The 13,883-nt window shown below is 42.8% G+C and overlaps 1 protein-coding gene across 5 annotated transcripts in view; it reads right to left on the reverse strand.

Moving 5' to 3' along the window:
* LIMA1 (LIM domain and actin binding 1) overlaps window positions 1–13,883 on the reverse strand; it is an 84,585-nt gene that overhangs the window by 45,954 nt on the left and 24,748 nt on the right. For all 5 annotated transcript variants that reach the window (XM_030322573.1, XM_030322572.1, XM_030322570.2 and 2 more), the window contains exon 2: window positions 12,506–12,647. In XM_030322573.1, the coding sequence (XP_030178433.1) occupies window positions 12,506–12,624 (119 nt within the window). In that variant the 5' untranslated portion in view covers window positions 12,625–12,647. The remainder of the gene's footprint in view (window positions 1–12,505; window positions 12,648–13,883) is intronic.

Below are 13,883 nucleotides of genomic sequence, written 5' to 3' on the forward strand. Positions count from 1 at the left end.
AGCAGGGGAGGGGCAGAGAGAGGGGGAGACACAGAATCTGAAGCAGGCTCCAGGCTCTGAGCCATCAGCACAGAGCCCGACGCGGGGCTTGAACTCACGGAGTGTGAGATCGTGACCTGAGCTGAAGTCAGACGCTTAACTGACTGAGCCACCCAGGTGCCCCTTTCATCATTTTTTCTTACTTGGATCAGAAGATCCCTGAGAAACAACAGAAGTCCCAGGGCTTCTCAGAGGGGATTAGGTTTTCTCCATTTGAAGGCAAAGATGGGCTGGGATGTCTAGGCTGCAGCAAATCCCCAGGCCACCCAGGACAACCTTAACCTGGCTTCCCCAGGGCCTCTGAGTCAAGCACAGAAGGCAGCACCATCACCCAGAATATCCCCACCCCATGCCTCTCCTTGGGCTTACATGCCTAGAACTCAGCATCAACCCAACCCTAGAAAAGAGCTACTTGTTCTCTGTCTTAAGGTAGAACTTCCGAATTCACAAGTCACTTGGAGAAGGAAAAGGAGGTGAGAGAAAAAGAAAAAAGCGGAATGGGGAAGGGCCCAACTTACTTTTCCAAAACCAACTTACTTTTTTTTTTTTTTGGTTTCAGGGAGTATAATTTAGTGATTCAGCACTTACATACAACACCTGGTGCCCATCACCCTCAATACCCATCACCATCTAGCCCAACTCCCACCCACTTCCCTCCAGCAACCCCCCGTTTGCTCTCTATCATTGAGAGTCTCTTATAGTTTGCTTCCCGTTCTTCTCTACCCCCCCCCCCCGCTTCCCTTACATTAATCTGTTTTGTTTCTTTTTTTTAATGTTTATTTATTTATTTTGAGACAGAGAAAGAGTGAAGAGGGGAGAGGCAGAGAGAATCCATAGCAGGCTCCAGGCTGTCAGCGCAGAGCCTGATGTGGGGTTTAATCTCATGAACTGGGAGATCGTGACCTAAGCTAAAATCAAGAGCCAGACACTTAACTGACTGAGTCACCCAGATGCCCCAACACTAAAACATTTTTAACCTATGAAGTAGGGAAAGATTTTTTTTTTAAGCTGATATACTGGGGGTAAATTAATAAAACCCTTATGGTGGCATTTTGTCAATTTTACAAAAGCACAAATGTTGTGATCCATCAATTTGAAACAGAATTGATTCTGAAACAGGAATCTGTCCTATAGATACACTCACACAAGCAAAAATGACTTTTATATTATTTGTCAGCGCATTAACTGTAATAACAAAAGACTGAAAACAACCTGAATTTCCATTAGCAGAGGAATGGTAAATAAATTACAATGTATTCCTGTAATGGAATACTATGCAGCTATAAAAAGGGATGATGGTGATGGTTGCCTGATAATGTGAATGTTCTCAATGCCACTGAATTGTATACTTAAAAATAGTTAAAATGATAAATTACATGTTATGTATAACATATCACAATTAAACAAACACAACAAAACAGTATGATACTAGCATAAAGACATATAGATCAATTGAACGGAATAGAGCCCAGTCAAAAACAATTACAGTTACTTCAATTACATGAACAGAATGATTACTAATGGATGGAAGTCACCCTATTACAGAAATATTTGCCACAGATTTCCCATCTGCATTTTCTCAGAAGGGCTAAATATATTTGAACTGTGAAATCTTTGCATATATCTGTGCCACCCCTGTCCATTTCTCTCTTTACTTAACCAAGGTATTAAGCATGACTGTCACAACTGTTACGTTTTCCATTAAGCCAGCAGTATATTACTTCATATATGTCATATAATTGTAAGGTGACTTTTACCATCTAAATGTAATGTTCACATGTTGCTTCCTACATTAAAATTTTTGTTAGGGGGGAGAAGAAAAGGAATATAGCCCAGAAATAAACCCTCACATATGTAGTCAAGAGCTTTTCAACAAGGGTACCAAGACCATCTAATAGGGAAAGGACAGTCTTTTCAACAAATGATGCTGGGAAACTGGATCTCCACATAAAAAAAAAAAAAAAAAAAAAAGAAGTTGGACCCTTGCCTTATACCATATATAAAAATTAAGTCAAAATGGATTAAAGACCTAAGGGTAGGAGCTAAAACTATAAAACTCTTAGAAGAAATGAGGGGCCAAGATTCACGACGTTGAATTTGATAATGATTTCTTGTAATAAAAGCAAAGGCAACAAAAGAAAAAGTAGATAAACTGAACTTCAACAAAATCTGTGCATCAAAGGAAACTATGAACAGAGTGAAATGGCAATCCATGTAATAAAAGAAAGTATTTGTAAGTCATATCAGATAAGGGATTAACATCCAAAATATACAAATTTTTAAACATAACAAACATGGGATAATATTGTGCATTCTATTCTGCATCTCCCTTTCTCCATCTTAGAACAGCTGAATTTTTACTCAAGCACTAGAGAAAAGTAATAAGAGGAAATAACCACAAGAGATATAGTTCCTGCTCTCAGCTTAACAGTTTAGACATTAAACACATAAGCACATGAATATATATATAATGTGTATATATATATAATGTGTGTATATGTATAATATGTATACATAAAATATATACATTAGACACACACACATATATAATACACACATACATATTGCAATAAATCCTTTAAAGAAAAAGAACACAGAATTATGAAATAGCCTAACAAAGGAACCAAATTGAGAAGGCCGTGGTGGAGGGTTATGTGTATGCTGTGTGTCTGAAGGAAAGCCTTCCTGAGAACAAGACCTTTAGACTGAGATCTGAAGTTTGACCAAAAGAGTTGGCCAGGCGAAACAAGGTGAGGAAAGCATTCCAGGCACAGAAAAATGGCCCACACAAAGGCCCCAAGGTGCCTCAGGTGTGTAAGTACATAAAGCTCCAGGGTTGCTGGAGCACATCGGGAGAGGGAGAGCAAGAGACGGATCAGGAAGGCAGAGGTTCTGTGCGCCATGCTGAGCGTTTTGAATGTAATCCTAGGTGCAAGGAATGGTCAACTGATCCAATTCATGTTTTTAAAAGAGTGCTCCAGGGGCACCTGTGTGGCTCAGTCTGTGAAGTGTCCAACTCTTGGTTTCAGCTCAGGTCATGATCTCACAGTTTGTGGGTTTGAGACCTGCAATGGGCTGTGCCCTGACAGTGGAGCCTGCTCGGGATTCTCTCTCTCTACCCCTCCCCCTGTCCCTCTTTCTCCCTCTCTCTCTGAAAATAAATAACTTCTAAAAAAATGTTTAATGTTTATTCAGTTTTGAGAGACAGAGAGCAAGCAGAGGTGGGGCAGAGAGAGAGAGGGAGACAGAATCCGAAGCAGGCTCCAGGCTCCGAGCTGTCAGCACAGAGCCTGCCGCGGGCTCGAACTGACGAACTGTGAGATCATGACCTGAGCTGAAGTCAGACGCTTAACCGACTGAGCCACTCAGGCGCCCCTTAAATAATCTTGAAAAAAATAATAAAGGGGTTCTCTAGAGGCTGTGTGGAGAACGGACTAGGGGGGCCAACAAAGGAGGTGGCATTAATGAGAGGTGATGCTGGCTTGGCCCAGGGTGGTGACACTGGAGTGAAAGAAAAGTGAGTAGGCTTGAGATGTATTTCAGAAGTAGAATCAACAGGACTGGTAGTGAGGGAAGGGAGAAGAAGCAGTCAAGAACAAGTCCCAGGTTTTTGGCAGCTGAGTTCATGGAATTACTGTTAACTGGGATGGGGAATTCTGAAGGAGGAGCAAATCTGGGGATGGGGAAGATAAAGAGTTCAGCGTTAGCCATGTTAACTAACTAGCAATATAAATTTAGGACTTGTCTGTCCACAGATGGTATTAAAGCCACGGGAATACACGATATCACCTACAAGAGTGTGCACTGCGAGAAGAGGTCCTGGAGACTAACATTTTAGCAGTCAAAAGGGGATGAAGAGGTCATAAGAGACAATGACAAGGAATAGACAGAGAGGTAGCAGACAACCAGGAAACTGGCAGAGAAGCCAAGAGAAGGAAAAATGTGGGAGGCACAAAGTGCTGAGAGGTCATGTGATACCAAGGCTACCAACACCTGGGTTTAGCAACACAGCAGCCTCTTGTAACCCTGGCAATCCTCTTCCATTATAAATATAATTAATTTACCCACACTCCTTTTATGTGCATTTGGATTATTTCCAGCTTTCCACCATTACAAATAGTACTTTGGTGAATGTCTTTGTGCGTATATTTTCCCCCTTACTTGTACTAATACGTCTGTCTGAGAGTCCCTAGAAATGGAAATGCAAGAGAAAAGTGGATTATAGATAGAAATGAACTTACAATTGGCCTTGGCCCTTGTTTCCACACCCCCTGGGTAATCATCTACGGTATATTACAGTGATAACACAATATATGGGAGCCAGAGCCAATCAGCAGACAGGTTTATTCTTAGTCAATTGTTCTCCAAGGCAAAGTATTTGCACTGTGGTTAGTTGAGTAAATAGGCTCAAAGGTTCCCTTCCCTTTTCTGTCTTAACAGAAATATAGACTTAAAGAAAGAAGACCAGAATAATTTTCATCTTCAGTCCTCTCCTTTTAGCACAGAGGCATCTGAAAGACACAGGTATATCTGCCGCTGGCTGTCTTGAATTTTGTTTTGAAACTCCACTCAAATATCCCCGTCCTTTATTTAGAATGAAGTACTTGCTAAATATTAGATATGCAGGGAGAAAGGTCGCATGCCACTGCTTTCTTCCGAGTCAGGGCCGTGGTACTTTTTACATTTTGCACTCTCGGTATGCTAAGAGACGCTGGGGTGCCACACTTCTAAATTCAGCGTTGGGGCAGGACTCAGGCCTCAGACTTTCCTCAAAGGCACTTAGAGCAACTGGCATAATTCTGACACAAAATGTGAAGGTCACTGATTTTGCAGGGGCAGGGGAGGGGGAAGGCATTTTGAAGATTCAAATTGGAGGGGAAAAAATATTTGCAGTGACATTTCTATAATTAAAATCTCATCCCTCTCCCCCTCCCAGACTGTTCTGTCATCCACCATCCCCTTCTTCACACACAGAATTTAATCTTGCAAGTGCTCATTAATGCTCAGCAGTGGGGCAGGCAGATGATGGAGGATGCTAGAATTATCTTGGGAGTAATAGCAGTGCCTCAAACTTTTCTAAGGCCAGAACAGAGTTCCTGAGCCATGACTCTTGCTCGCATGCCCTCAAAGAGAGCAAAGAGAAAATGGAAACTCCCAAGTTTCAGGCAATGTATTTTCCTCTGGAACTATTTCACCACTAAAATGTTACAGAGGAGCAAAAAAGGAAAAGAAAAAAAAAAAGAGGAAGGTAGCCAGGGAGATCTGAGGGTCAATTTTTTCTTAATGAAGGAAAAACTAAATATGAACCAGGTTCCTTCTTGAGACTATGGAGAGGGTAAAGTCATAAGAAGGTGGAGGTGTTATAGAGGGGAGGGATGAGTGTGGGGGTGGGGTTCAGGGATCTGTGTGCTGGCTTTGGCTTTGCCACTATCTGGGGCGGGAGCCTCAATCATAATCACTGGCCATCAAGTTCCTGGTCTGTCAGAGGAATGGGGCAAAGGTTAGCCAGATTGGTGGTTTTAAAACTTTTTTCACTGCAGAATCCTACCTTCAAGTGATATCTCTTTTTTTAATGTTTCTTTCTTTTTTTTTTTTCTTTTTTCTTTTTTTGAGAGAGAGACAGGGTGCGAGTGGGGGTGGGGGGCAGAGAGAGAGGGAGACGCAGAATCTGAAGCAGGTTCCAGGCTCTGAGCTGTCAGCACAGAGCCTGATGGCAGGTCTCGAACCCATGAACCGCGAGATCATGACCTGAGCCAAAGTTGGACGCTTAACTGACTGAGCCACCCAGGTGCCCTCAAATGATATCTTATTTAGAACCTAACATATAAAAGAGATCAAAGCAGTACAGCTGGTGTGGAAGGTCTCGCGCTCAGTCCTTTCGTTCTTCCCATCTTCCCAGACCTGGCCCCTGAGGTTCCTCTGAAGAACTCAATTAAGATAGGTTGAAAACCAATGAGCCAGATTCTCTTTACTTCCAAAAATGTAAGAATCAAACAGGAGTCTTCTGGAAAGAAACCAAATTCCACCAAAAAAGTCAAATTTTAATCAAGCAAAGGATATGTTACACTGAAGTTAGTGGTGAGTAAACCAAAGCTAGCTATTCATTTTTTTTTCTTGAATCTTTTTTAACGTTTATTCATTTTTGAGACAGAGAGAGACAGAGCATGAATGGGGGAAGGTCAGAGAGAGAGGGAGACACAGAATCTGAAACAGCCTCCAGGCTCTGAGCTGTCAGCACAGAGCCCGACACGGGGCTCGAACTCACGGACCGCGAGATCATGACCTGAGCCGAAGTCGGACGCCCAACCGACTGAGCCACCCAGGCGCCCCCAAAGTTAGCTATTCAAACCGACTCATCAATAGGACCTTCCTTACCTCAAGTTTAATGATGTATATAGTATAGAGGTTCAGTAAAAGAATTAAGTCGAGCTATAAAGTACTCATGAGACCTAAGATCTATGCTAGAAAAATCACTCTTAAATTTTTTTAATGTTTTTTTTCTTTCTTTAAAAAAATTTATCCTTGAGAGAGACAGAGCATGAGGGAGGGAGGGAGGGGCAGAGTGAGAGAGGGACACAGAATCCAAAGCAGGCTCCAGGCTCTGAGCTGTCAGCACAGAGCCTGACATGGGGCTCGAACTCAACAAGCCGTGAGATCATGTCCTGAGCCGAAGTCGGACGCTCAACCAATTGAGCCACCCAGGCGCCCCAAAAAAGTTACTCTTATATACAAATAAATGTAAAACATGTTAGCAGTTAGAAAGTAAAGCCCCGCTAATTCTACAAACATGAGCCAGATTAAGCTTCCAAATGCCACTTTTATATTAATCTCTGATCAGAAACCTCCTCAGGTTTCCTACAGTCTCTTAACTAGGCTTGCACAGGATTTGTTCATTCCAAACCCCATAATAGGGAGTGTTTCAAAATAAGAGAAAATCAGGTCACCAGGTGTTGGAAGCAGAGATGAGTATATGCTTTGTGGAACACAGTCCTGCAATCTGCTTTGGAAACCTATAGTGAGTGAACCCTAAAAGCCTTGAGCAAGATCAGCAACGTTGATTCAGGGTCTCCATTGAGCATGAAACCTGGAGAAGAGATTCAGGCTGATTCTCTGGTTTGTCCCAAGTGCACATCACACCCTGTACTACGTCTGTGCCTTAGACCTCCTGTGGCTCTCTGCAATGTCACCACCATCCTCTCAGCCTACCAAATAAAATCTATTCATCCTTCAAAACTAGTTTAACACATGGGCATCGGGGTGGCTCAGTCAGTTAAGCGTCCAGCTCTTGAATTTGGATCAAGTCATGATCTCATGGTTCGTGAGATCAAGCCCCACTTCAGGCTCCCACACTGAGCCTGCTTTGGGATCCTCTCTCTCCACTCCACCCCCTCCCTGGCTCATACTTGCTTTCTCTCTCTCTCTCTCTCTCAAAATAAATAAATAAACTTAAAAAAAAAAAAAAGAATCTAGCATGAAGCCTGGAACATCGATTCTGTTAATGAGTTCAGGATTTAGTTTTGCATAATTGCCATTTGCCCTTATAACCTTCATGGAGAAAAGACAGTCACCCTGCTATGCTAGGAGAAGGTGACCTCTAAGATGACTTTTTGCTTTCTCTCTGTAAGATTAAGAAGGCCCCTAAGATGAACTGCTTTTCCCAACCTCCTAACTCTCATCAGTTCTAAAAGACCCAGTTCCTCTATCTTGAGAACCGGCTGGGCGAGGCCATGACAGAACAAAGGTCTGGGTAAGGAACTGAAGAAGGGGTGAGAGTTTCACTGAAGTGACCAACTGAGGTAGGCAGGGAAGGAAGTGAAGCCAAGAAGGAGACTGACATCCACGGCCTGGGTGTCCTGCTTTGGCCTGAGAGCAGTGTCAGTGGGAATAAGAGAGCGGAAGAGTATTAGCACAGGAAGCTCCAATCAGAGAGGTATTAAAAAATGCACATTCCAGAGATGGATTCTGCATGAGATAAGGTTGGGATTGGATGCAGGGCCATGGGAGACAATGTGTCAGTTGAAGAAGTAGGGAAGGTCAAGAAATTATGAGTTCAGAGTATGAGACAGGTCATTTATGTGGACCAGTGATTCTTCACTGGGGGGCACTATGGGCCCTGGGGGACATCTGGAAACACGTGAGGGAATCTTCCTAAGGTTTCCCTTCCACCTCTTTTTTCTTTTTTGGATGTCACAATGTCGTGGGGGTACTACTAGCATTTGGAGGAAGGATGAACATCCTGCAGAAGGAAGGTCTGCCTCATCGAAAATGCCAATAGCACCGTTGCTGAGAAACACGGAGGAGAGAATGAAGCTGGAAGCTACTGTCCCCAGCAAAGGGGGGGAGGGGAGCTTGGCCAGGCGGCTGGCATACCACTGCAAGAAAGGGGAATAGAGAAAGAGTACAGTACAGTTAGATGTGAGCCTCAAAGCACAGGTTTAGAACTTCAGAACAAGGAATGAAAAACAATCGATGGGAACCAGTAGTGGAGATTTAGGACAGCAGCAACCCTGACTCCCAGCCCCAGCATGTGCAGAAGCAGCAGGCGGCCACTGCTCAGAGACAGAAGGCAAGTGGAGGGAAAGCCAAGTTCAGCTGAAGAGAGGTGGGGCTAGGGAGGGTGAAAAGGGTAAGAATGTGGAGAAGTTTCTCTGCAGAAGAGGGAGTTTCCAACTCCCATTAATCACATCTCAACACTGTCTCAGTTCTTTCCCTTCCATTCCTGCTGCCCCCCACCCTCAATAGCTTTCACTTGGGTTCTCAAGAGAGCCTCACAACTTGTTTCCATGCTATCAATCTCTCACCTTTCCAGTCTACCTTTTTACACAGTTGCCAGAAGCATCTTTCTAAAATACAAGTCTGATCATGTCATTCTCTCTACACAAAAACCTTCAATTGTTTCCCTTGTTTATCTAACTAAATCCTGAACTCAGTACGGCATTCAAGGCCATCTATCATCCGGCTCAAACTAAACCGTACTAGTCCCTTCTCCCTTTTGTATCTCTCCATGCCAGACTGCTTGCTTTCCCATTCCCTTTATTCATGGTTAGTTTCCACAATCCTTTGTTTGAACCTATCATAAGCCTGATAGAATATCTTTCACTACCAGTGCTCCCTAAACCTCCCTGAAAGTAAAATTCACCTGGGATACTTGTTGAAAACACAAATTCCTAGGCTCCATCCCAGACACATCGAATCAGACTCTTTAGGGGAGGAGCCAGGGAAGCCATATAGGATAGTTTTAAAACATGTCCAAAAATATCTTTGACATTCCTGGGGCGCCTGGTGGCTCAGCTGGTTAAGCATTTGACTTCGGTTCAGGTCATGATTTCATGGTTCATGAGTTCAAGCCCTGCATCGGACCGTCTGCTGTCAGCACAGAGCCTGCTTCAGCTCCTCTGTCTCCCTCTCTCTCTCTGCCCCTCTCCCCCTCCTCTCGCTCAAAAATAGACATTAAAAACAAAAATTGACATTCCTCCCAACGAAAAGTAGAGTCAAGTTCTCGTCCCTCTGAATGTGGGCCAACTTGAAGAGATTGTGGCAAAAGTGATTCTGTGTAACTTCTGAGGCCAGGTCATAAAAGGCCACACAACTCCTGATCCTGTCTCCCTTCTTCCTTTGTTCCCTCCCTCTGTCTCTGGATGCTTGCCCTTGGCACCCAGCCAACTAAGACACGCAGCCACATGGAAAAGCCATGTGTAGGTATTCTGACCAGGGCCCCAGCTGAGATCCCAGATGACTGCCAGCAGCAATGACCTGACTTGCGAGTGAGTGAGTCTTTAGAGGACTATGGGCCCCATCTTTGAGCCACCTTGGCTGATGCTAACAGAAGCATCAAACTGGAGATTCACAAGCAAAATAAATGTTAGTATTTCAAGCCACTAAATTTTGGAGATTTTTTTTTTTCAAATGAGCAATAGATAACCAGAGCACCATATTATTAGTAAGTACCCCAGGTGATTCTTAAGATGAAGGAGGTTCAGGGACTTCAGCTACCATATAAACCATACTAATTTATACCATCAGTTTCCTTGAGGTCAGGGATTAAGTCTTACTACCTTCCCAGGGGCAGCTGGGTGGCTCAGTCAGTTGAGCATCTGATGTCAGCTCAGGTCATGATCTCACGGTTCGTGGGTTTGAGCCCCACATCAGGCTTGCTGCTGTCAGCCTGTCAGCATGGAGCCCATTTCAGATCCTCTGTCTCCCTCTCTCTGCCCCTCCGCTGCTTGCACTCTCCCCACCCACTCCCCAAAAAAATAAATGTTAAAAAAAATTTTTTAAATGACATTTATTTATTTTTGAGAGTTAGAGAGACAGAGTGTGAGCAGGAGAGAGGCAGACACACACACACACACACACACACACACACACACACACACACAGAACCTGAAGTAGGCTCCAGGCTCTGAGCTGTCAGCACAGAGCCCAACGCAGGGCTTGAACTCATGGACCGTGAGATCATGACCTGAGCTGAAGTCAGACGCTTAACTGACTGAGCCACCCAGATGCTTCAAAAAAATATTAAAAATAAGTCTTACTACCTTTCAGGATCTCTGTCCCTTTTTTCTAAAATATCTTTATTGATTTTCTTTTTCTTTCTTTTTTTTTTTTTTTGGTAAGAATAATACATGTTTGCCATAAAATTACAACAATACAAAATGCATAATGTAGAAGATAAACGGCCTATGCAGTCTCCCCCCACCTTCATTCCACCTTGAGCGGTAAACAAAGTCAACAATTTGGAAGGGCAGTGTTTTCCACAGAGCAAGTGCTTGATGGATTTGTTCCTGAAGAAAAGGTGACACGGTAGATTTAAAAATGTCTTATTGTTATTTAGCTATATCCTAAATACAGCTCCCAGAATTTCTTTCTTCAAACCTTGACCATGTTTTATCTCTTAAATGTATCGAGCTTCCTATTAATTAACAAACTCTACTAGTAAGGTAAACCTACCAGCTGTCCTAAGCTCCTCCCCAGTATGGCGTCTCCCTTTGAGTGAAGTCAACGTGTGCATCCCTGGTATATTACATATACCATTCTTTCAACATCTGTTGAGTGCCTACTACATTCCAGTCACCATGCTATACACTAGGCATATAAAATAAGTGGGAAAGGGGCCCTCATATCAAAGAACTCATGGTCCAGAGTAGGGGGTCAGCAAACTTTTTCTTAAGGGACCAGGTAGTAAATATTTTAGACTTTGAGGCCATCTGGTCTCTGCTGCAACTCTGCAGCTATAGCACGAAAGCAGCCATAGACAATGCACAAATGGAAATGGCCATGTTCCCATAAATCTTTATTTACTAAAACAGGCAGCTAGTGGGCTGGAGGTTGCCTATACAGTTTTCACTGTTCAACAAAACTTTGTGCATTGATGAAATGTTTCTGTGATTTCCAAAATGGTAGCCACTTGCTACATGTAACTCTTGGATGCTTGAAATGTGGCTAGTGCAGCTGATGAACTGAATTTTAAGTATTATTTAATTTTAATTAATTTACATTTATTAAAAAAAAATTTTTTTTAACGTTTTATTTATTTTTGAGACAGGGAGAGACAGAGCATGAACAGGGGAGGGTCAGAGAGAGGGAGACACAGAATCTGAAACAGGCTCCAGGCTCTGAGCTGTCAGCACAGAGCCCGACGCGGGGCTCGAACTCACGGACCGTGAGATCATGACCTGAGCCGAAGTCGGACGCTTAACCGACTGAGCCACCCAGGCGCCCCAATTAATTTACATTTAAATAGGCACATATGTAGTGGCTACTATACTGGACAATGCGGGTATAGAGTGTACTAACGCTCCCTTCAACGAAATCAATGCTTGCCTCACAACGCACCTCAACCAAAAAGCCTTCCTGATTAGCTTCTGCCCATGATGGTCACTCTCTCTCCTATTGTTTCTAGTCCTTAGTTCCATTCATTTTGGACTTGCTGACATTTTGCTTAATAATTATGTGTTTTATAATTATCTTTTGTGTGTAACTTTTTCTCTCCCTAACTAAACAAAAATTCAAGGATAGAGAATGTGTTTCCTGATTATTATCATCCTCCTCCACAGTGTCTTGTATGGTGCTTAAAATTCAGAAGGTGCTCAATAAAGCCATTTTTTTTAGACTTTTTTTTTTTAAGTTTACTTATTCTGAGAGAGACAGAGAATGATCAGGGGAGGGGCAGAGAGAGAGAAAGAGAGAGAGAGGGAGAGAGAGAGAGAGAGAGAGAGAGAGAGAGAGAGAGAATCCCAAGCAGGCTGCACACTGCCAGCAGCGGAGCCCGACGTGGGGCTCAAAGTCATGAACCATGAGATCATGACTTGACCGAAACCAAGAGCTGGACACTTAATGGACTGAGCCACCCAAGCGCCCCTCAATAAAGCCATTTTACACCATGTACTTCCTTTACTGATTTCCCTGACAGGTGGTAATGTTTGCTCAAGACAGATGGTCCTCTTGGACAAGGATCAGCACTTACTTGGAGAATATTTCTACAATAGCCGATGACTTGTTCTTGTTGACAAGAGAAAGTTCTTTGGCCGTTACCCTCAATGATACTGAAGTCCATTGCCGTCTATTAAATGGAGTTGATTCCATCTTGTCTACAGATACTGAAATACCTATGCAATAAAGAAAGTCAGAGTATTAGACACAGAAGAGGATTCTCTAGCAGCCAAGGGCTCGCAGTGGTGTGGCAGAAGAGAGAACAGAGAGCTCTACCTAGGCCAGCAGACCACACCACTGCCTCTACTAGTTCTCTCTCAAAAACTGTAACCTTGGTCAAATGATTCAATATCTGGGTTGTAGTTTCCTGTAAAATGAGAAGGTTAGACCAGATGATCTCTAAGGTCCCTTCCAGTTCCATCATTTTATGACTGACCTCACTGTGCAAACATCAATTGGCCTCCCTCTGAACTTAAATCTGTTCCAAAGTCACATTTGGAGTGAAATGTTCCACTCTTCTGAGTTACTTCCCAAGGGAAGTACACTTGGCATCTGTGTAGATTCAGGTCCAAATTAGGTTCTACCTACGTCCAAGTTTCTTTTGGCTGCCCTTTCTCCCCAAACTGTGCATCACTGACCACTTGGTTTGGAGAGAGAGCTGGGGACACAGCATGGTATAATATAAAGACTGAGGGCTTTAAGTTGAGATAATCCAGCTAAATCATAACTTTTGTCACCTTGAACAACCTATATAATTTAATATATATAGTTTTACTTTCTTCTGCTGAAAAATGAGAGTAATACTTACCATTGTTGGTGTTTTGATATGGATTTAAGGAGAGGATATATTTAAAATATTAAGTAGGTTATAATGTATTAAGAGCAATTTAAGTATACATATCAGAATTGACTATTGTTATATACTTATTATTTTTACATTTTAACAATCTTGACAACATGGAGAAATATAATGTACTTTAAATTCAGGCGACAAAAACCTCTATTCTGTAATTCTTTTCTAACATTGCTTCAAGTCAAAGAATACATAAAGCTATGCCCCTGAAATCACCTAGTCCCTGCCCATTAATCTGGATTGTTTCGGTTTTGCCCCAGAAATTGCCAAAGGTGTTTTTGCCCTAGTAGTTAGCAAAGGAGTTCCAACCTTTGTCCAGAAAAGGTAAGATTAGAAATGAGTCCATAGTTTCCTTATTTGAAGAGTGAAAACTATAGATAAAGTACTACTTGCAGGTCTCTTGACAACTGCAGAGCATAACTGATCTGACAGAATGCAGAGTTCATCATGTACTGTTTCTAGCAACCTTGACAACAACAGAACCCAGTGGGCTTAACCAAGCAACCTGGGCTGCCATTTTACACTGAAAGTTCTGTTATGCAAAGCAAGTGATAAGCAA

Source organism: Lynx canadensis, chromosome B4 (assembly GCF_007474595.2).
Source record: "Lynx canadensis isolate LIC74 chromosome B4, mLynCan4.pri.v2, whole genome shotgun sequence".
Classification (NCBI taxonomy): Eukaryota; Metazoa; Chordata; class Mammalia; order Carnivora; family Felidae; genus Lynx; species Lynx canadensis.